This window comes from Rhea americana, unplaced genomic scaffold, assembly GCF_003343005.1.
Source record: "Rhea americana isolate MKP2758 unplaced genomic scaffold, rheAme1 scaffold_91, whole genome shotgun sequence".
Taxonomy (NCBI): Eukaryota; Metazoa; Chordata; class Aves; order Rheiformes; family Rheidae; genus Rhea; species Rhea americana.
The window spans coordinates 1,912,262-1,934,828 of NW_028187100.1; the positions used below are offsets into that span (position 1 = coordinate 1,912,262).

A 22,567-nucleotide genomic window follows, 5' to 3' on the forward strand; every position below is an offset into this window, starting at 1 on the left:
ATGCCAAATATGTAAGACAAAACACTTATGAGAATTTTTTCTTATTATTTGTGTAGTACACAGAGTGAAAGATTTCTTTTAAATAAATGCCCAAAGCTGAGTAGCAGGCACTCAGCAGTTACGCATCTCTCCCTTCTGTGCCAGTAGTTAAGTGCTTCTGGAATACAGGCAGATTCCTGAGTACATTACTGGGTTTTCAAAAGTGCTGGAAGTCCATGGAAGCTACTGGATGCCTGCAATTTATGAATGAGATCAAACATTGGGGAGGGCAAATATGGCACACGAACCCTATTTTTTACTTCATATATTTTAAATGCTATGACACTGAATTAAACAAAATACATTTTTGCTAAATCTAACCTACCTTGTGCATATCTTCATACTTAAGGAAAAGTACATTGGCATCCATATGATGTTCCCAGAATTCTTGGACGTGTTCAAACCATGAACCATAGCCTACTACAGATACAGAAGATATTATGGTTTACATGAGGAATATGAACACTTGTTATCAATCCATCTTCAGAAAGGAACAAAAGAGAAAAATAAATTAACTGGAGTGATTTATAGTCTGAAGTGAACTGTGTTTGGTTTTCCCCATTGCCACGCGTATGAAGGAACTTAGTTGAAAACCAGTAGAGTTTCTATCTATTTGGAATATTCAGAAGAACAAACTTACCCCTAATCTACTGAAAAAACACCATACTTCATGGTGGACCTCTYTGGAGCTCAGTATTAATAATGCTTCACTACTGAACATAGTTGAAGTCAACATAAAAATTGCAAAGATATCCTTGCAGAAGGCAAATCATCAGTGACTCCAGCCTGTGTGAATTCCAGCAATTAACATTTACTGCAGCTTCCTTCAACTAGAAGCTAGATAGAGCATTAGTGGACAGATGGATAGAACATCCTCTATGATAGACAAAGAACTGCTAACAACMATTGTTCTTTCTTATTTAGACAACTATTGAGAAAACAGACCTATAAATACCCTTTGCTGTTATTTTCCGAAAACTAAAAATAAGTAAATTTTAAGTAGTACTGGTAGAATATACTGTATTAAATGTTTTACATGTATTACATATTTTGCCTCCTCTAAAAACTACRTCTTTTCTCTTTTATTGCTATTTTCTGGACATGTCCATGAAGCTAGAAACATTCCTGTAGATATGCAAGAACACAATCTCAATTGCATTGTTAACCATTACCTCAATTACAGTATAGATACAGTACTACTACTACAGTAGTATCTGTAGTACAGGTACAGTAAATCTGGGCTACAACCAGATGACCATGATGGGTGTTGTCCGCCCCTGCAACATAGGGTACTGTGATAGGGCACTCGCCATGTACCACGTTGTGAGCAAGCCCAAGGTGCAGGGGTGCCAGTGATGAAGAGCCTATGCGTCCTACCTGCTGTGTACCACGAGCAGCTCYGACCTCAGTTCCCCACATCTCCTCTGTTGGGTTTGGGACTTAAAGATAGGCTGAGGTGCTGYCTGGGGAGGACTTCTGCCCCCAGCACTGTGCAAGCAGTGGTTACTGGAAGTCCTAGCACTGTCCCTTATAACTTTTTCTCCTGTATTTCCCACTTGTCTGATAAATGTCCACATTCACACTTATTTCAATTTGTGTGGGTCTAGCAATGGTCAATGCTGTTTTTTTATCATTTAAGGCATATCTTTTGCTGTCAATATTACCAGAAAGACAACCCAAGGAGAAATGCATTCTGAATGTTCATTTGTTATCAGTGATGAGTTCCCTTAAAATATTTCAGATAATCAAAGCAGGAGCTAAGCAAGTGTGGCAAACAGGTTTTAATTCTTCCTCAATATGTTTTGCCACCAAATACTATCAAAAGATAGTATTGTGAAGTGAAGCAGCTAACAAAAATACTGAAGTGTTAGTTCTTTAATTTTGTATTTTGAAGCCACCTTTTTCCCTGGAAAAAGACTTTTATTTTGGTAAATGGTAATTCTTATTAGACAAAGAGGTCAGTTTTCATAGGAAAAGTTATACATTGTAGGTCATTTTTAAGTTAGCTGACTCATTTTCAATTTTTAATCAAGGTATGTGAAAAACTCCATTTTTATCTTTTCTGTTCCATATACTCCTAAAGAAAATCATGCCAGAAACTTCACATTGGTCAAGCAAAAAAAAAAAAAAAAAAAGTTCCCAATTGCTCTTAATGGTAGAGGGCAAGAATCCACAGAAGATTGCATTAGCAGAGTTTACCTACGTTTTACTTGAGAAATTCCCTTAAGTTTAGAGGATAATGCCAAAGAATTAGCATATTCAAGACTAATCTCCTGCCCATCCAACTGTGTACTTTCAGACAACAGAGCTACATGCAATGGATTTGTTTCAAGATGGCCAGGTTTGAGGAGGGATAAAGAGAGTGGGATTGTGTCATTTGGGCTCAGTGCTTCTCCACCCAGCATTACTTTAACTTCTTAAGCAGGTTTTCTGCTCCCTGCATTGCTTCCATGAGATGCAAATGTTTAGCTAAATGATAAATTTATTGCATTATAAAACACTCCATTTGTACAATTATGGACACACAGAACATGTTGTAATGTTTTATTGACTCTGGGAGGCTGTGATAGATAGCTACCTGCTACAAGATAAAGATTTCAATAACTCATAGTATGCTTATATGAGAGAATAAAGAACCTTCCTCCCAACACAGAAGGCCTTCTAATGCATCTTTCTTGAGTCTACTCTTGAAGTCTCTGTTTGTGGGCTTTGGACAAGCTTCTTATTCTTAGGGAATGTGACAGAAAGTGCTGAAGTTGGGCTGGAATGGAAGGACAGCATTCACCCTTTCTGCACACAACTGCAGAAGAAAATAGCAATTTATAAAGCCTGTTTATTAACCACTGTGGGCTAGCTTTTACTTTTTTTCTCCCCTTCAGTATTACACAGTTCCTTTAGCATTAGTTTCTCCAAATTCCAGGTTGCAGGAAAATTTGCTGCACAGGATCTAGAGGAGATCCTGGCCTCAGAGCAGAGAACAAGGCTTCTGGCAAATTCTTATTGTCACATTAATATATCATAGAGAAGATTTTTTAGAGAAACAAGCAGTAAAAAATTTGCTARTAAACTTTTTCTCTTGCTGGCTAGAAAGTATAGCAATCCATTAGCAAAAGGCTGAGTGAGCAGCTGATGAATTGTAATGCAGGTTGTTGTACTCTCGCTAYAGTGGTGTATTTTCAGGAAGCAACAGCCTACAAGTTTGCCCAATTGCCTACTCACAGAGAGTGACAGCAACTTACTGATAGCATCCAGATCAATTGTCACGTGAGTGACTAGTAACTTGTTAGGGACAAATCTTGAGTTTTAGGATGAAATAAAAACATTAAAAACAAATGCCCTGTGGAATGGAATAACTCTGAGGAAGTGGCTAAGCATAATGAGCTCCTAYGGAAATCAAGAGCTTCTGAGGACACTCAATACTTTTCACGTGGTACCTGGTATCTTGCAAACTGAACTTTAAAAGTAGACCAGAGTTTCTCTTGAGTGAAGTGAGTCACCACTGAGCCCATGGGGTCAAATATTGTAAGGCAATTATTTACAAGGTATGGCCACAATTTGCACAGACAAATCTAAATCCTTGCAGCCCTGCATTTGTAGCGATCTCCTTGTTGTAAWTGGAAAACAGAAATGCGCTTTTATCCAGTTCATTTCTGCACTTGCAGAGAGAATGCACAGATGAAAATAAATGTGTAACAGCTTGTGCAGAGAGAACAGGTCCTTACACTTGTCATTCATAAACCTTCTGCAGAACTCCTGAAACGTTCCTCTATAGCTCATGGTCCTTAGGGAGCGGTGAAACTGGTAATAAGACACCACCAGGTCTTTGGGGTTGCGAGCCATGTATATTACCTATGAAAGGAGGGAAAATCATCTTACTGAAAGAATTTTTCCCTGTTCCCAAAGCATTTAAACACCTGCTACTGATAAAATTAATCAAATGCAAATTCATTTTTACCTTAGAATTGCCGTTATGAAGGTCTGAAGGCAAAAACCGATATGGTAGGTGGCTTTTTATGAGGCGAGGAGATGTCAGTTCCTAAAATAAAACAGAAGGAGAAACATTTCTTACTGAGCATTAGGTGTTTGGCATGTTCAAGTTCTCCTGAACCATCACACTTGAAGTCCTTTATTGTACTGTGTCACATTCACAAATTCACTTCTTAAACTAATAGGGGTCTGAGACTAGGAATTTGGTCAGGGAGTTGCATCTGTTTCTTAAATACCAAAGGGWTGGGTAATGTGAATGTGCAAAAATTGGTGTTTTTCCAACAGCTTCCATTTGAAAGACCTTTTCAGGAAGACAATGTAATTATCAAAAATTCTTAGCATCAGATTAACTTTGTTCCCAGTGATGCTCCCACTGAAATTTTCTGAAAAACCTCAGAAGCTCTGAATGTACAGAGATTCAGAAAACCCTATACTATATTTCTTCACTTTAAAATGTTAATCTTGCAATTTATTTTATCCTCAGATTTAGGAAAACCAATCCAAAGGTTCATCTGAGTGAGTACACAAACAATTTTCACACAGAGTATTTTTTCATTGTAATTTTGCGAGACAATAATTGTCTTACGACACAAATAATCTTCCAGTAGTTAAAACTGCATAAATTGATACTGGATTAAGTTGCTAGCATATCATATAGATAACAATGTGTAATCTCAAACTAGCCCACTCACTATGCCACCACTTACTTGCATTAATGTAACACTGAGGGTCTCATTGCACTAGGTCTCACATAGATGAAAAACAGAAGCAATCTTTGACCCCCCAATACCCTCAGCCAATAGTAGGCTAACGCTGTTGTTGTGGTGGTGACTAGAACCACTTCAGATCTATCTATGCTGGCCTTAGCTACCTCCGTTCTCTAAGCCCTGTAGGTGTTGTAGGATGGAGCCCACTATTTTGCCTAATCATTCTAAGATAACGTTTCTATCAAAAGTAGCTATAGCGAAGACAGGATCACAGATACATGTCGTGTCGCTAGTGTCYCTGAACAGTGTGGAAGTCATTTCATGTAGAATATTCCAAACTCCTTAAACTACACTGGAGTCTGCAGATCCACAGATCCTGGGTCCATAAGGATCTGAATCTGTAAATTCAAAGAGTAGTGGCTCTATCGATTTCTGTATCTGAAGTTCCTGTTTTGCAAATTTAGAGAAGGGATCAAAGCAAACCTGTCTTATTTGGGCAGCTTCTACTTACATAAGCAAGGGAGGCTCGGGACTCTTTTGCTACAGAAATACATTGCCAAGACATTTAGGACATCAAGAAACATGTTTTAAAACATAACAGTGTACAATAAAGCTTAATAAAAGCAATTTTAAGGTAACCTAATAATATTCTGAATCATTCGAGCAAACTGAGCAAGTCCAGTGATGAAAAGGACAAGGACACAGGATGAGATGAACGGATAAATATGGAGCCTGGGAAAAAAGATACTCAAATGCTGAAAGACTTCTTTGAAATAAATTGTACCTTGATGATGTCCAGACCAGGCTGAGGGTACTCTAGGACTGGAAGTTGTTCATCTATATTCATTAGTCCAATCTCATCTGGATCAGCTCCCTGACTCACTAGATATACCACTTCCTGTAGCAAGCCTGTGCCTGCATAAACCAAACAATGAAAGAGAACAGATTGTATTATAGTCCTTATCTAAACAGAAGCATATGAAGGGAGACCCAGACATAGAAATAATGACAATTTTCAGGCTCAAGAGTCTGCTGTGAACTRAGTCCGTAACTACTGTGTTTACTATAGTATGTTGATTCCTTTTGTTTTATTTTAAACATGTTAAGATCKCCTTTCATTCAAAATATCCAAGACTTTTCTTTGGTAACACTTCAACTACAAGCATTTTTCTGTTTCCCAAGCCTTTCATCTATGAATTGGAAAGCATTTTGCATAMACCAAGTTTCTCACTATGGATGCTAGTTAGGTAAATGTTGTAATTTCCATTTTAGAAATAAAAGAAGCAAATCAGAGATCATCCAAGTTCACGGAATACATTAGTAGCAGTACTGGGAAACTGACACCATCTCCTCTATTCTCAATTGTAGGCAATTCTGCTGCTATGTAATGATTTGAGAATCTATTTATACTTCCACTTTATGGATTGGATAAACCGCTGAATACATCAATGCATAGTGAGTCAGTCATAAGCTTAAGAGGCCCCAGTTATGTATCTCTGTCCAGTCTGAAGAAATTTACAAAGCAACCAATAGATATTTTACCTTAATGACTCTGCTTTGGGAAATTAGTAGGTATTCCAAAAGGAAGTCTGAACAGGAGAATTATTGCAACTGACCTTACCTTCAGGCAGGTAGGAGGAGAAGGTAGGAAACCCTCAAAACAGGCAAACAAAGGTTCAGACACTACAGAAGGGCACTGGCTTTAGCTGAGGTGGAGGGTCAGAACGAGTGAAGGTAAAAATGAGCTAAGGACCAGGGAAAAGACCCCATGGATGAAATGACAAATCAYGTGGGGATGGGAAATCCTGGATACTATGACGGACTGACCACATTTTTTAAATTGTGAGTGGTGAGGAAGATGACAGAAGGATTTATCTCTCTCTTGCGTTACCTACAGTAATGAGCAATTGTTTCAGAATTCTTTATATAGGCCATGCCTACCTGCTTGAACAGTTCCATGTTCTTGGAAAGATTAGCTGCAAATTCAGAGATCATACCTTTTGGTCCTGTTATAATTTGAAAATTGGCCCTCAGTTAATTCACATTAATTAGCTACACACTAACTTAGACATATTTTATACATATTCTTGCATGTTGCTCCAATATAAAATTGCTGTATCGTTATTTAGAACTTCTTTAATCTGAGCTAAGAAGAGAAAAAAAGGCWGTTGTACTTTAGAGGCTGGTAAGAGATAATATAGTCTGGATGTAGTGTAAAGGATGCAYCTCTCTGAGAATTGTTTTAGAGAATAACATTCCTGTTTCCTTTCCAATGGATGGGTGGGTAAATGAAAATGGTTTGGAAAAAAAACTTCTACATTATCATCACMCACAGAGACAGCTGTCACAGACTTAAATACAAACCAGCCCTTGAGGCTGTTCACTCTGCATTTTAAAGTCCAAGCATATATTTTATACATTAAAATTATCATACATATAGTAGCAGTCAGGATAAATCCTTGTGACTCTATGAGCACAACTCTTGTTCTCATTAAAAATTTATTCTGACAGGAGACATTGCGGTTCTCTTTAATTTATTTCTGTATTTCCAATTCCGCTTGCAAAGAAAAATGCTATCACAGCAAGCTTATTCCATGAAAGGAAGAGGAGTAACTGTGTGGGGATAAACATCAACACATAGTCCTTTGTTGCTCAGCTACTCTCCGGGCAAAAGAAACCATCTTCATTGTGTCCCCAGGAATACAGGAGGGATGCTGGGTTGAGGCAGTACTGGCAGTGGGGTGAAATGTCACCAGTGCAGCATGTCCACAAAGTCACCAGATAACTAAAGAGTGAGAGCGAGGTGGTGCAGCCTTACTGAATTCAGACCCTAGGCCATGCACTTATCTTTCCATGTTGGCTATTAGATCCATGGAGCACTGCAGAGATAGGAGATGACACAGGAAATGGCCTGTGAKCCATGTAGTCTGTAGGAGACACAGGGAAGCAGGGTTCTGATTCAGAAGGAAGTGGGCCTTTGGAAGCACAAAGGACTTACTGTTTTTATCTAAATATGCTTCCATCAGAAAAATTAAAATCTTCATCAAGTGCAGCTTCTTTAGAACAGTGCTTTAAACCTTTGAACCTCAGTGCTAATTATTCCATGCATATCGGCATGTACACACACACAAATTACACGTATTCCAGCATTCCATCTTATTCCAGTTCATACAGCAAACAGTATTTCTGTGTGATACATGCTTTATAAAAGGAAAGACTGCAAATTGACAGTTTAAACTTCTGGTTTCTAGCCAGCCAGAAGGTTAGAATTTCTSCTGTCTATACATGCATGAGGATCACTGATCCTGAATTTTCCCACTCATGACCTTTCCAGTTTTGTCACCCAGTGTTTAGGGCCAATTTTCTTCTACATTAGCATTCAGTTACTCTTCTCAGGATTTTCAGGGTCTTAATGCAAGTGAAAAATAGATGTTTAACTTTTGAGGGAACTCTGATTTTTTTTACTTCTTTAATCAATTACAGTTTATCCCCCTCCTCACATCTCTAGAAACTTCATTTAAAAACAGTCATCAGCCTGATTTTCTCTGTTTTTTAAAGCCCCCCCCCGGGTTATTTGATTTAAAAGAAAAAAACAGACAAAGCCTTTATAAATAATGAAATATATATAACCTCCTTACATCTCCATTAGTACTAAAAACAACTCAGATCTAAATTACATGTATAAACAAACCTGAATGTGCTTTCGGTTCACAAATGATGGCTTAACACAGCAATACAAATACCAGACTCAGATGCCAGGGCAGGTCCCTGAGAACATCAATTGGCAGGAAAGGCAAACAAATTGGGGAAACTGTATATAGGCATATGATAGAGGCCCAAGCCTAGACTGGGGTTAGGAGAGTTTATTAAATTAGCTACTGTGTGAGGTAAATGTGAGTCTTCTGGTGTGGTCCCTGATTCCCCATCTGGGAATCAGAAAGCATAGTCAGCAAACTGACCACTTGAACCAAGTGGCTTAAAATGATGTYTGCAGAGATGTGTGAGAACCACCATCTTATGGAGGGATGTGAGAGCAAATTGCTGAAACTGATATTTTTAAAGGAAGTGTGAAAATTGGGTGTCAGAGCTGAATTCAATCTCCTTTTATAGTCCCAATCTAGCACAAAACTTGGCGTAACTAAACGTCACATTTTGCATCACTTGTATTTTCCAACATCTTCACCCTATGTTTCTGAAAGCATGTGCATATACGTGCATGTCTCACTGGGGATGGTACAGAAAGAATAAACAGCCAAAAAAACCTGAAACAGTGGATCAAGCTGTCAGTCTTTAGGCATGAGGCACCAAAGGCAATATTGGTAAGTACCCAGCAACCCACCCTTCTTTCTTCCAGCCACTGCTGACTGCAGATCCACATTTCATCCTGGAAGAAGACTGCTGGCCCTGCTAGATCCAAGGTCGTATGCCAAAGCAGATGTGGAATTTGTTTAGGTTTATCCAAATCAAATTAAAAGGAAGCCAGTGAGCATCTGGGGAACTTCAGTGCGCTTTATCTGAGAAATGCTCTTCCCTGACAAGCTCATTTGTTATGTCAACATAATGCTTCAAGAGAAAATAAAGTGTTCCAATTTATCACAGAACATCTGAAAAGAGATGGGATGGGAAACAGTACTGATAAGCCACTGCCAGAACTGGTTGGTTTTTAGGAGAGTCTTCTAAAYTATCTGTGAACCTGCAATTCCATACTGCATAAGAGCATGTGCAAACAAGGCCCAGTCAGAGCAGTCTGAAAGTGTGCTGATTAGGCTGCGCTGTACTTTTCAGTGATACCTGATGATGTACAGGAATCAGGACTCACTGAGAACCCTTCCAGCCCACACAGAGGCCTACAGAAGCCCCTGCAATGCATAGTAACTTTTCATTTGCGCCCTTTTTCATAGCCAATATCTCAGCAATACTAGCAAAGCTAGTTCATGGGCATATTGCCTCTGCTTATCAGTAGGTGTAACTGCTCCAAGGGCAACCAGACAGCATAGGAAGACAGCCAATAATATTTCAAAATGCCTTACAGTTACTCCTTTTTATTACTTTTAACATGAAATTTAGTCTTTGTAGGAGAAATGTTCTTTGATGCAGCTGTTCTCTGGCTCCTCTTAGCACTTTCTGACCATTAGCACATTTCCCCATGCAACCATTGAGTATCACAGATTTGTTCAAGGTGAAGTGGCAGCTATAAAGCAGGATGCTTCCTGCAAAACATTCCTTCTCTTCATTTTTTCTAATGCAGTTTATTTCAAGAGTTTTCTCCCCTGCATATCAGCTAACATAGGGCAAACCAACAGCTCAAGCATGCGAGGGTCTTTGATAGATTCCTTTTACTTACCCCCTTGTCTGGAAAGCCATCTGGAAAAACATAATAAAGGAATGCTAGTGTTAGTATTAAAAATTTTCTAGTACTCTCAATTAGTTGCACCTTATTTGATCTACCGATGCTTGATCAAGTTTCAGCTAATACAATGCAATGGACCCATTATGACTCATAATTTTTTTATAGCTTTGGTAGATATAAGTGCTCATTAAAAATCAGGGCTGCTAGAGCTGTCACAGATTAGCTTAGCAAGTGCTGTAAAGCAATTCCCCATATAGTTCTCCTAATTGCCTACAAACGCCTTCYGCTTTTACCAGTTTCAGTGTGTATTTGCAGGTAAGTGTGACATTTTCATCKTCAGCCTACAATAGTGGAGGAAAAATTAGATTTTCCACTGAAGAAAAAAAAACCCAAACCTTAAAAATATTTCTTCTTCAACTCCATATGTTCTGTTTCACTTATATCTTGGAATTCCAATAGGCTTAAGAATAAAGATCTTTATTGTTATCAATGAGGGTTTTAATAATAAAGATAAGGCATACACCTTGACAGCATATTTCCCAATTCTTCTGTTACAATGTTCCTAGGTAAAACTTATGATTCAGAAGGCTAAATTGTATTGTTTTTCCATTATGAGTGCCCAATTAAATACATAATGGAGGGTCTGATTTTCAGAAAAGTCTAAGTATTCATCCTCTGAAATTTATGCCCTTTTTAAGGGGCCTAAATGCCTCTAAAATCAATAGTCACTTSCCAAGGAAGTCTATGGAACTTGAAGAAACTGAATCCAGATTTTCTGAAACTTACGGCAACAGCATAAGTAAGACCAGATTTAAAAGAAGAGTTAACTGCATGATTTCTGACAACACTCAGTAAGCACTGTCTTGGCTTTTTGGACTTACTAATCAATTTATTTTTCATTTTCATAGAACTATTGTAACTATAGTAATACAGTATTCTAAAGCAGTGTTTTAATAAGCTGGTTACAAAACAGTGTTATTTTCAGCTAATGTATTAGTACTATTTTTAAAAAATGGCCTGAATGCTAATTCTCCTTTATGCTAAAATGCTAACTAGTCCATAGRGAATAGGATGGAAAGTGCAGAAATAGCCACAGTGCGGACACGGCGCTGACTGCAAAGGCTTTCACCACTTTCACRCAGTAAGGCAGATTATGCAGTATGTCTCACACAGAACACCAACACAAGCAGCTCAGAGAAAAAGGCCTACTGAGACTTTTGTGCATGCTAGATCCCAAAGCTAGAGCAATACTAGTAAATAAAATACATCAGGGCCTGTTCTCTGGCCCTGAGGACAGCAGAACCCATATCCCCTGRGATAAACTCCCCAAGCAAGACAGCCTCATCCATGCAGCTTCTTGGGAACAGTCCCTGGCTCTGGCTATCTCCCRCTCTGTGCTGAAAAGCCAGACCACAACTGTGTCTGGAATGTGCTAACAACAAAACAGCATCGATGATGGCATGCCACTGCGTGATGAGCCTATGTCCTAGTTAAGTTTATCAGTGTAGATACGGTGGTGTAGTTATCCAGATTGTCTACTTTCCCTAGTTTAGACTTTGGAAAAACATCAAAAAGGAAAAATAGTTTGAGTCACTTGCTCCCTTAACATTGAATCTAACCCATAGATACACCAGTCTGCCCCAGCAGGCAGAGATTCACAAGGCAAAGGCCTCTTGCTAAGGAAAGCAAGAGATTCTATCCATCTTAAGTCACATCTTCACAGCCACTGGCTCTGCAGCAAGAACCAGGCAAATAATACTAATAGCCCTAAGAACTGTGACCAGGTCCCCAGATTACTCAAAATCCGGGGATTAAAATAACAGCACGCTAGTGTGTTTTTATTTGCCTTCTGATTCATGAGTCAGAAATTGTTTTCAGTTTGTTTCCATGTTCATGGCCTTATCGTTTATAGGTCTCCCAGATTTTGTTACACATCCTTCACTGATAGAATAGGTTGGTATCTAATATTCAAAGGGAAAAGTATCTCACTCATGGACATTCCCTTTAAGCTTTAGCTGGGCTTGTAAAATACGTCCCTGTCTATGGATGCTCATCACACCTGTACACCATGTAACGACCAGTGGAGCGGTCTGTATGAAGTTGCCCCAAATCACTTAAGACTCAAGCAGCCAAATTAGCTTCAGAAGCTTGTATTTTTGGCATAAACTCACCTGGCAAATTTTGCCTGAGGCAAATTAAAAAGTCTTCACACAAAATGCTCTGTGGGCAGTTCTGTAAGAACAGTGACAAATAGCAGGTAAAGAGCACTAGCAACTTTGCACCAGAACAGATACTTTTAAAAGAGGACATCTACTAGGACTTTTACATTATTTCAGTTGCCACTCTCTAAATGAAATGTTCTCCCAGAGCRTAAGAGCACAACTCTTACGTTAAAACAAACAAACAAAATGTATCATTTAATGAATACCCTATGTCAAGAATATGAAAACAGTAGATAAATGAATTAAAGCTTCAAGCTTGTTTGATGCCTTACCAACTATCTGATGGACAGAATTACATCGCCTTTTACTTTTCCCACACTTGTTCAAAATTGACCCCATCTAAAGTCAGCCCAGTACATTCAGCTTTTATCTTCTCCTCCTGAGCTTTTCTCTTTCAGAGACACCCTTATGATCCAAATCAGAGACACCACCCCTATCATAACAATAATGTAAACATGCAGGATCATGCAGTCACATAAAAAGGCAGGCAAACTGGACAGTGATTTATGAACAAAAGAGTGCTTTTATTAACCAACATATGCTACAGGGCAGAATCTGTCTCAAACCTCTGAAAATTATCTGGCAAAGTTGGGCCTAAGTGTAAAATAATAATGGTAATTCCTCACAGTGGATATGTCAAAGGTGATAATACTAGATTTTCAAACCTCACCTCCTCACTGGAGCATACACAGGAAGGTACACACCTTTAYTCCAGCTAACATCATCTGTATCCTGCCCCCTGCTTCCTCTGGAAGTCCCATTCCCATAGTCTTTTAGAGTCTATATCAAAAAYATGCTCAAATTGTATCATATATTACCCCAGCAGGAGCTGAACTTCATCTCCAACACTATCTAAGCCCTCCCACTGTGCCTAATTCCTTTCCATTTTCATACAGGTGACACARCACTGTACCAAGGATAACAATGCAGAAAAGAACTTCGCTGTAATGACAAGTCATTATTTTTTAAAATCACCCTCAAGGACATCACTGTGTTAAAGGGAAGTGCTTAGTTATCTTCAGCACCACTGATTTCTAGAACAACTGCCTCCCTTTCTGTGTTTTGTTGTACAGAGTTGTAATATGGTCTGTGGCTAACTGCAGAGCCTTGTAACGAGCTCTGCTGATTGAAATGGCATCAGAAGGCAAGAACAGTAGTGCATCCATATCAGAAACCTGTGCTGAGGCAGCTCKCCTAGCCTTTGCTATGAACCTGCTCCTCTCCCCATATGCTACGCATATTTCGAGGATACCTATCACTTCTGAAAGTGCCTTGCTTGACATTCAGACTTGCATAGTGATCTGAAATGGAATTCTATGCCCCAGTTTCAATCCCTGGCAAGAAAATTGTTAGGCAAAACCTGCCTACACATTAATGTGTGTTTGCATATATCTGGTGGTTAAATTGGAGAGCACTGCAGTTAAGATCCACATGTGCAAAAAAATGGAGAAGAAAYATATTTGTGTTTTAGAAGTTCAAGAAATGTTGTCTACTTTCTATGCAYGAAACCACATAACCTCTTTAGTCAGCTACTAGTTGTCTAAGATCAAAGAGTAAACTATTTTGCCTCCAACAGAAACCCCCTCAAGTTACGGCTATCCATCAAAAGAGCTGCTCTATGCAGTATCAGCCTTTGCAAGGTACCTGTGCCCTCACTCACGTTTAGCACGCTATCATTCCCTCTCTTGTCTGCTGAATTGCAATTTTAGGCAAGCTACAAATATTTCTGTTGTTGCTTTTCAAAATTAGAAGTGGAAACAGATCCAGTTGGGAGTATGAAAGAGGATCTGCAAATCTGTATCACCGTGGGTTTTCTCAGAACTGCAGCAAAATCCTTGATGAGAGTACACTATTTTTAATAGAAACCACTGGTGATTCAACAGCAGCACTGACACTGATCATTAATAATGTGCGYCTCAGCTATATATGCATACAGCAATCCAATTCTAGCAATGCCTGTAGCTGTTTTGTGCTATTCTGGCAGCTTTGAACAACATTAAACAGGCTTTTAGCTAGATGGTTAGCCTAGGCTTATGGGCAACATAAACAGGACACTTGCATCAACAGGATACTGTCAAGCAGCCAATGTACTGACAAACCTGCACTGCTGCATGCATAGCCACTGTGTATCCACTGAACATGATTCTCATCTCACTGGCTTCATTCTTTTCTCATTTTGTTGGCTTAGACAAATTTATTACTCATGTACTTGGACGCAGTGAAGGGCTTACTCAGCACCATTGTCTRCATCCCATACGTTGATCTACACTGCCCAGAACTTGCAGCCTTATAAAGTATGATGGCCTTCACATCTTCCACTACAAATGGTGGGTGTTTAAGAGGACATGAGATCAGATCCCATTTTAAAAATTTTAAATGGACTTTGGCACTAGTGAGAAAAATCTCTCCTCAGCTGTTTCTCCAATGCTCTTCCTTTTCCTTTTTTCATCCTCCTCTATCTGAACTACTGCCTCAGGCTTACCTAGCTAAATCTCCTTTACACACCTTCAGCCCCCTGATATGCTTTCTTCCTGACGTTCCTCAGTACTCTGTCACTCCTCACACAAATGGCTTCCCCAGCCTGCAGACCTATTTAGCTAAAATGTTTAATAATTGATTGTTTCCTCCGCTACACTGTCTTGTCTGCACACATGCAGCAAAACACTTCACTGCTACTGAATCTGCAGGTTACAAGATTAATACATGACATAAATTGATTTAATTTGTATTGTGGGGGTCCATAAAGGGCTTTGGTATACAGAACTATAAGTATTTCAGTTCTCATGCCATATCTCTCTGGATTCTCCAAAATGTTACAGAAAATCTGAACAGGGTCAAAGTGATGAGATGGGGACATTACATTTTCAGCCTTTTGTTGGTTGCTCCCACTCACTGTGTGGAAAAAAAAAACCCTTTCCTACATACTAGTATCACTACTTGCTCTACTTTAATACCTAGATGCTTAATTCAAATTCAGAGCCACAATATGCTAAGTTTCTCTGCAAAAATATAAATGGCAGATGACACCTTCTGGCCCAGAGGATTTCTTGTCTTCATAAATAAAGTGCAAAAATACTAGAAGAGATGAAACACATCCTCATGACTCCAACAGGAAATGGAGACAGAGAGATTATCAGACTTATCCAAGGTCATAGACTCTCTAGCCAAGAAGTCAAATTACATGTCCAGTACCCCAAGGCTAGTATCCCTTCTGAAGCAGTATATATGGTACAAAGAGGGTAGATTTTTTTCTTCTCTGTGTAAGTTAAATGAATCTCTGCTGAAGTAAAAATGAGAAAAGTCWTCTTTTAATAAAATATTGCATAATGGGAATGAAGAATGGCATATGTTTCGTCTAATTAAAGTACAATGTTCAAGCATTTTGCTTCCTTTCATTAATATCTTCTGTATGAAAGATGAACATTAACGAGACTGGCTGTTGGCTTAGGGGTGATTTATGGCATTTTCTAATTCTTTAATCTTTGAGGTCATTATTGTTTAATCCAGTCAATAGTGATTTTGCATGTATCCAGAAAATACTTTTTAAACAGGGTAAAACCTTATTTCCTTTCTTTCCTAAGCCTGCTTTCMAAAGCAACTTGCTTGAGTTTCATACTACTTCAGAGTAGAAAAACAATTATGCTACATTTGCAAGAGACTCAACAAAACCTACTAGATAAGTGAAGACTTCTTAACTCTTCTGTACCACTTGTTCTCTCCTTCTCTAGTAACATCTCTTCATTGGTTTGATAAAAGGCTTAAAAGAGAGACACTGCTAGCTAGATAACAAAAACAAGTATTTCTTACCTACAGATTTTCCCTTCTTCACCTGCTTATTATTATTTCCTGYTTCAGGCACATAAGCACCAGTTCAATACCACTCCCTCTGAAATCAGTGGAACACACAAGTGGCAAACTTCCCACAGTCTTCAATTACTTATTATTTGATATTTTAATTTGTCATTTCTTTGCCTTGTAATAATATTTAAGTTTCCAAGTCAGTAGCAGACTGCCTTTGAGCTATACATAAATAAAATAAAAGATAGTCCCATTTCAAAAAGGTTTTCAACACACAGGATCCCAAAGGCCTTGATCCACAAACACTCGTATACAAGCATTACTTTCTGCAGCAGAGTAGGCCTGTTGACTTAGAGTGACTTAGYGGAGCAGAGATATTTACTCTTCTGACTCCTGGAAGGAATGTGATGTTGGTCACCAAAAAATCAAGAGCATAAAATTGCATTCAAACTTGAGCCCTGCAAATCARTACCTAAAATGACAGCTCACAAAACACATTTCCATCACCCAATTTGCTGTTCCATCGTTCTTCGCCTAAGAAATCCGTTCTTTTTGGCCAGTTGGTGTGAGAACTGATGTACATTCCTATTGCATTAAAGCTATGTGATATCAGGGCTTTACAAATTGMTTAAGGTGGATAAACTGATTAAAGGTAAGTGCTACCATTCTGATTTCTAAGCCATTAACTATCACATTCATCCACATTCATGAAACTAACAGAGGCTTGGTATGTTTCCAGATATATGCATTTCCATGAGATAATACAACTTCACAAAGCAGAGGGCAAAGGAAAGGAATACTAAAGGTACTCTGTGTAAAAAAAAATCTCTTGACTTTTTAAGGCAATCTCAAGATTTCTTGGGGCATGCTTCTAAGCTGGTAACACCTGAATTCACTTTTCAAATGAAACCTGGTTAAAATCAAGGCAACAATATCCTGCAAAAAGAATAGGCCTTTATAAATCCCAGGTGGCAGCAGAATCTGACTATTTGGCAAGAGGAGAAAAAATTATTAAAAATTATTACAAAATAATACCAATAAAACCTGTGGTGAGGGGGTTCCATATGGGAATTCTGGAAATTAAGGCCAATCAGCTAACTTAATACAATAACGTCCACATAGATGCTCTCACTCCCTGAGAGGCTTAGCTACAATGTGAGGCCACCTCAGTCTTGCCATTTCCAGGATAAACCACTGCAGCCTGCAGCTGGCTCACAGCACTGTGTCTGTCTGACTGCTCCCAGGTTAGAAACTTTCCCAGCTCGGGCACATCCCTGGGCAACCTTTCAGCCTGATTCTCCTCTCAGGTATGTCCGCACAAATCAGGACTGACTGTCAGCAGTGTTGGATTCACGTGAATCTGGGTAAGTGGGAAGAGAATCAGATTCCCTGTGCTTAGGCTTATTAGTCTCTCACACCATGCAGGGGCTACTGGCAAGGGTTAGACAGTTAGGAAGCAAGCCAGGGCACAGAGAAAGTACAGCTTACAAAGCAGCAGCTGCGAATGCTGGGCAGGTAAGAGAGGAAAGAGATGCTGTATTTCCAAATATAATCACTGTAGCTCTGCGCAGACCTTTATCACCCACTCACTGATTGCTATGGTGGATAACTGTGGTAACTGCAGATGATATGTTAGTTGGTGAGTTAGATGTCTACCAACTGCAGGACACCCCTTCAAGCATAGTTCACATGTAGCCATGTACTATTAAGTCAAGCAGTAACTGACTAATAAGGGTATTACTCCACACAAGGCATAGTCATTGGTTTAATTCCACTGAAATCGTTAACATTAACAGAAGAACAATCTATCTCTTGGCACAGTGAACGGGAAAATACCATGAAAGAATTTGTTTATTCATTAATTCTGGAGTCTATAAAGAAACTGAATTTCCAAATTCAAAGTAGGRTACAAAAAAAGCCCAAGGTAACTAGAGGGTTCCAGGAAAGTTTTGACAGGCTGTACAATGTGTTTCCTGTGGAACACTGCATCCTAACCTCATCTGTGAAGCAATCTGTTGTGTGAGTTCCATTTATTTAATGCTATATAGAATGGTATTCCACATTACATTTGCAGCTACTGTAAATCTCAGCGGATCTTGTTCATCTATGCTACAAATAGAGTTATGTGAGAGATGAAACTTGTGACTTCGTTTCTCCAGTACAGCAGAAGCACACCTGATTTTACAGTATGTAGCATGACAGAAAGGTTTTCTGTAATTACAGTTCTAATATGTACTTACATATAATATGCACTCCCCCTTATTTACATATGCTTGTTTAAATGAGTCTGYTTTAAGCATAAGCTTCTCCTAGTGCAGCAGTTCCCAAAAGTTGTTATCATTGATTGGACACAGGTGTTAGGATTAATTAAAAATATAAAGAGTATCATTATTTAGGCATCCATCAGTGGAAATCACATTAAAGCAGAGTCATTTTCCATTAAGCTTATTACATTACTCCCAGTAAAGCCACTGGTGCATTCAATTTTCTACCATTACTGGACTAGCTTTTTCTTGGGTCACTCCCAATTCACTAATACATATAACCATTTCCAAGCATTATGTCCATCTCACATGTTTCAAACTATACCATCTACTTTTGCAAGGTATAATGTCTTCAAAATGGCGTATGTACTTCTTCAGTCACTAGGAATACTGAAGCAGCCTTGACACCCAGGAAACACGGGCCTATAAGCCATTTGTGTATTTTCTTCACCAAATAAACCAACATATGGTCAACTACTACTGATGGAGCCTTCTGTTATTAGATTGTAGCACAGGGATCAGTAAGAGCTAGAAGCTCTGGCCTCTCACATCTAGCAGAAGGGCTTGTTTGTATATTTTTCCACAATCTGAGCAGATGGAAAGCTGGTGAAACACTGAACAAAACTGATTTTTGTAAAAATGACAGAAAGGTTTCCCCTTGAAACTATTCAAAAATGATGCATTTTTCTTTTTTCCTGATCTCCACTATCAAAAATATTGATTTTTTTAATTTCATCCCAATGTTTTCTGTTTAAAGACTCTCTCCCCAAAATTTCATTTTGTCTGCAAAATGCATTTTGTAAACCCACTTCACAATTACAGTAACTTTATGAAAATTCTGAGTATCTCCAGTTAAGAGCAAATCTTAATCAATGCTACTGAGAAAGAGGATGATGTAGCTTTGGTTAAAATAATGGAGAGGAGCTTGGAGTTCTGGATTCAATTTCTGTGGACCTCGTGCATGACCTTGGCTAAATCACAGAATTACAGAATAGTTGAGATTGGAAGGGGCCTTTGGAGTTCATCTAGTCCAACCCCCCWGCTCAAGCTGGGTCACCTACAGCTTGTTAGACAGGATCATTTCCGGGTGGGTTTTGAAGATCTCCAGAGAAGGAGACTCCACAACCTCTCTGGTCCAGGGCTCTGTCACTCTCACAGTGAAGAAATTCCCCCTCATGTTCAGGTGGAACTTCCTGTGCTTCAATTTTTTGCCCATTGCCTCTTGTCCTGTCACATGGGACAACTGAAAAAAGTTTGTCCCCGTCCCCTTGACACCCTCCAATCAGGTACTTGTACACATTGATAAGATCCCCTCTCAGTCTTCTCTTCCCCAGGCTAACCAGACCCAGCTCTCACAGCTGTTCCTCGTAGGGCAGATGCTCCAGCCCTCTGATCATCTTTGTAGCCCTACGCTGGACTCTCTCCAGTAGCTCCATGTCTCTCTTGTACTGGGSAGCCCAGAACTGGACGCAGTACTCGAGATGTGGCCTCCCCAGGGCTGAGTAGAGGGGAAGGATCACCTCCCTTGACCTGATGGCAACAGTATTCCYAATGCACCCCAGGATACCATTGGCCTTCCTGGGTACAAGGGCGCACTGCTGGCTCATAGTCCGCTTGTCATCCACCAGCACTCCCAGGTCCTTCTCTGCAGAGCTGCTCCCCAGAAGGTCAGCCCCCAGCYTSTACTGGTGCATGGAGTTATTCCTCCCGAGGTGCAGTACTCTGCACTTGCCCTTGTTGAACCTCATGAGGTTCCTCTCTGCCCAGCTCYCCARCCTGTCCAGGTCTYTCTGAMTGGCAGCAGAGCCCTCAGGTGTATCAGCCACTCCTCCCAGTTCGGTATCATCAGCAAACTTGCTGAGGAGGCACTCTGTCCCTTCATCCAGGTCACTGATGAGTAAGTTGAACAGGATGGGACCCAGTACTGAGCCCTGGGGGACTCCACTAGCCATGGGCCTCCAACTAGAATCCGCACCACCCGTGACAACCCTCTGAGCTCTGCCTTGGAATGGGAACCACATTTGGGCAGCCTAATTTCCACTGGTGTTCCTGCCCCAAATTGTCAGAGCCTTTGACAATTGATTCAGAAATCCTAAATAAGGCACTGAACTGTAAGCCATGCAGGGTCAGCCAACAGAAGAAGTTACAAGAGTCTCTAGAATTTATGCCACCTAAATGTGGTCTTTAATCTCTTGGGGCTTGTAGAGGTTGTTAGCGTGTTTCTATGAGGGAATGAGAGATTCCTCAGACCTGTCCTAAATGCCCTCTTGCTTGGCGAGTAAAATACACTGGTATCTATTCTGGTCCCAAGGCTGCCCCTCCCAGCTCATCTTCACAGCACTACTGTACCTTCAGTTTTGGTGTCTCAGTTCTCAGTCCTTCTTTTTCTTAGCTTTCACATTGCCTGATAGTAAACCCTGTTAGAGTAAGCTATGCCACTAACTATGTAAGTGGACAGAACCCTACTACTCTCAGTCGGAAGTCTGAGAGACCTAGTACAGTGCTGCTGTATTCATAAGATAATAGCAAATTAAATATGGCTATGCAAGCTGGCTTTCTATTGCCAATTGTATAGCCATGGAAACTAAGCCATTGACAGCTGACATACTGCATAGTTATTGCACCTGGCCACTGGAAACTGAGGTTAGCTGAGGATATTTAATGATCTGTAAATATGAAATTGGGGTGCTATACTAACTCATGAGCACTGTAAACGCAGATCTGCAATCCTGAAATCTTAATAAGATGAAATAATTAAGTAGTGTTCTTTCAGCTTCCTGCATGTTACAAATCTTTAAGAAGACAGTTTAAAAAGAGTAATAAAGATATAGCCGGCTGGTCTGAATGTTAGCATTTTGAGGGTCATCCATCTGTATGCATACTGTCCCTATTCTCTAATGTATGCATCTATCAAGCACTAGCCAATCTAACTGCATCATTAGTAATAAAGTATTAAAAAACACTGTAGAAATATTTTAAACTCCTTGAGAAATAAGATAGTAGGCATTGCATTGTGGGAGATGTGCATAATTTTGTGTTATCACACCAAGAAAAACTAGAAAGGCATTAGCCATACATACAATAAACAATGAAATGATAAGAGCTAGTCAGTAACCTATGATACTGAAACATCATTTTACAAGGGTACCGAGAGAGCAAACCTATGCAGTCTCTGTAAAATGGACTTTGAATTTTCTAGAAAGAGATCATCTTATTGCCAGGAAAAAAGTCATGCAAGAATGTGCTTTAAAAAAATAAAGAAAAAAAAAAAAAAGACTGTCCATCTCTGCTTCTGTTTTTACCAGGTGGGTTATGAAGCTACCATATTGTCTATTTATTTGCAGACAGCACTATATCCATGTTAATTCAGTTTAAACATTTTGCTAGGAACAGAAAGGGTAAGAAATCAAGAAATATGATATTAAAAGCACCGATATCCAGGTGATAGAGAGCAGCCAGAGGACGCGTTTCCTGACGAGATAAACACTTATACTGTTAACAGGAAAGGTTGCCCGTACTGAAAGCGAGCAGCCGGATGCACTTGGGGCACATGTCCCCCCGCAGCGACCAGCCTGGCCACCCTGGGGACGCAGCAGGGGCCACTGTGGGGCACACGGGAAACCTGCGTGTCACATCGGAAACCCTTGGGCATGCACGCCCGCTACGCCCCCGCTTTGCTAGACCTCCCCCGCCTCGGGGCAACGCCGTCACCCCGCAGCAGGTCAGCCGGAGGCTGCGGGAGCACCGAGGACGGGCGACGTGCCGCGTCCGGCCTCCGCCGGTTTCTGAGCTCGGGCTGCCCCATCCCGGGGGGCAGCTTTCCTCCTCCGCGCAGCGCCCCGGGGGCGGCCGCAGAGGCCTCTCCTTCCCCACCCCTCACCCCCCGCCGCCGCGGCCCCCCCGCGCGCCGCTGCCCAACGGCCGCCGCCGGGGGGGAGGGGGGAGGGGAAGGGGGGAGGCGACCCCCGCCCAGCCCGCCCGCCTACCTGACTTGGGGTAGGTGACGATCCAGACGTCGCTGTCCCTCACCGGGAAATTGGCGATCTCCTCCATCTTCCCCCTGCAGAAGGGCGGCAGCCGCACCCCATTGTACTCGAAGTACTTGCTCTCAAACTCCCCCGGCGTGCTGGGGGTCTCCGCCTCGCTCTCCGCCATCCTCTGCCCTGCTGCCGCTGCTGCTGCCGCTGCTGCTGCTGCTGC

The 22,567-nt window shown here is 40.5% G+C and overlaps 1 protein-coding gene across 2 annotated transcripts in view; it reads right to left on the reverse strand.

Moving 5' to 3' along the window:
* The window catches only part of SULT4A1 (sulfotransferase family 4A member 1), a 32,146-nt gene extending 9,603 nt beyond the window's left edge, over window positions 1–22,543 (reverse strand). For both annotated transcript variants that reach the window (XR_014898168.1, XM_085324428.1), the window contains exons 1-5: window positions 22,354–22,543; window positions 5,518–5,648; window positions 3,995–4,075; window positions 3,762–3,888; window positions 365–459 (exon numbers count right to left, since the gene is read on the reverse strand). Coding sequence is in view for 1 of the 2 variants with exons in the window: in XM_085324428.1 (XP_085180554.1) it covers window positions 365–459; window positions 3,762–3,888; window positions 3,995–4,075; window positions 5,518–5,648; window positions 22,354–22,522 (603 nt within the window). In the remaining variant the exon portion in view is untranslated. The remainder of the gene's footprint in view (window positions 1–364; window positions 460–3,761; window positions 3,889–3,994; window positions 4,076–5,517; window positions 5,649–22,353) is intronic.
* Window positions 22,544–22,567: the final 24 nt, after the last annotated feature.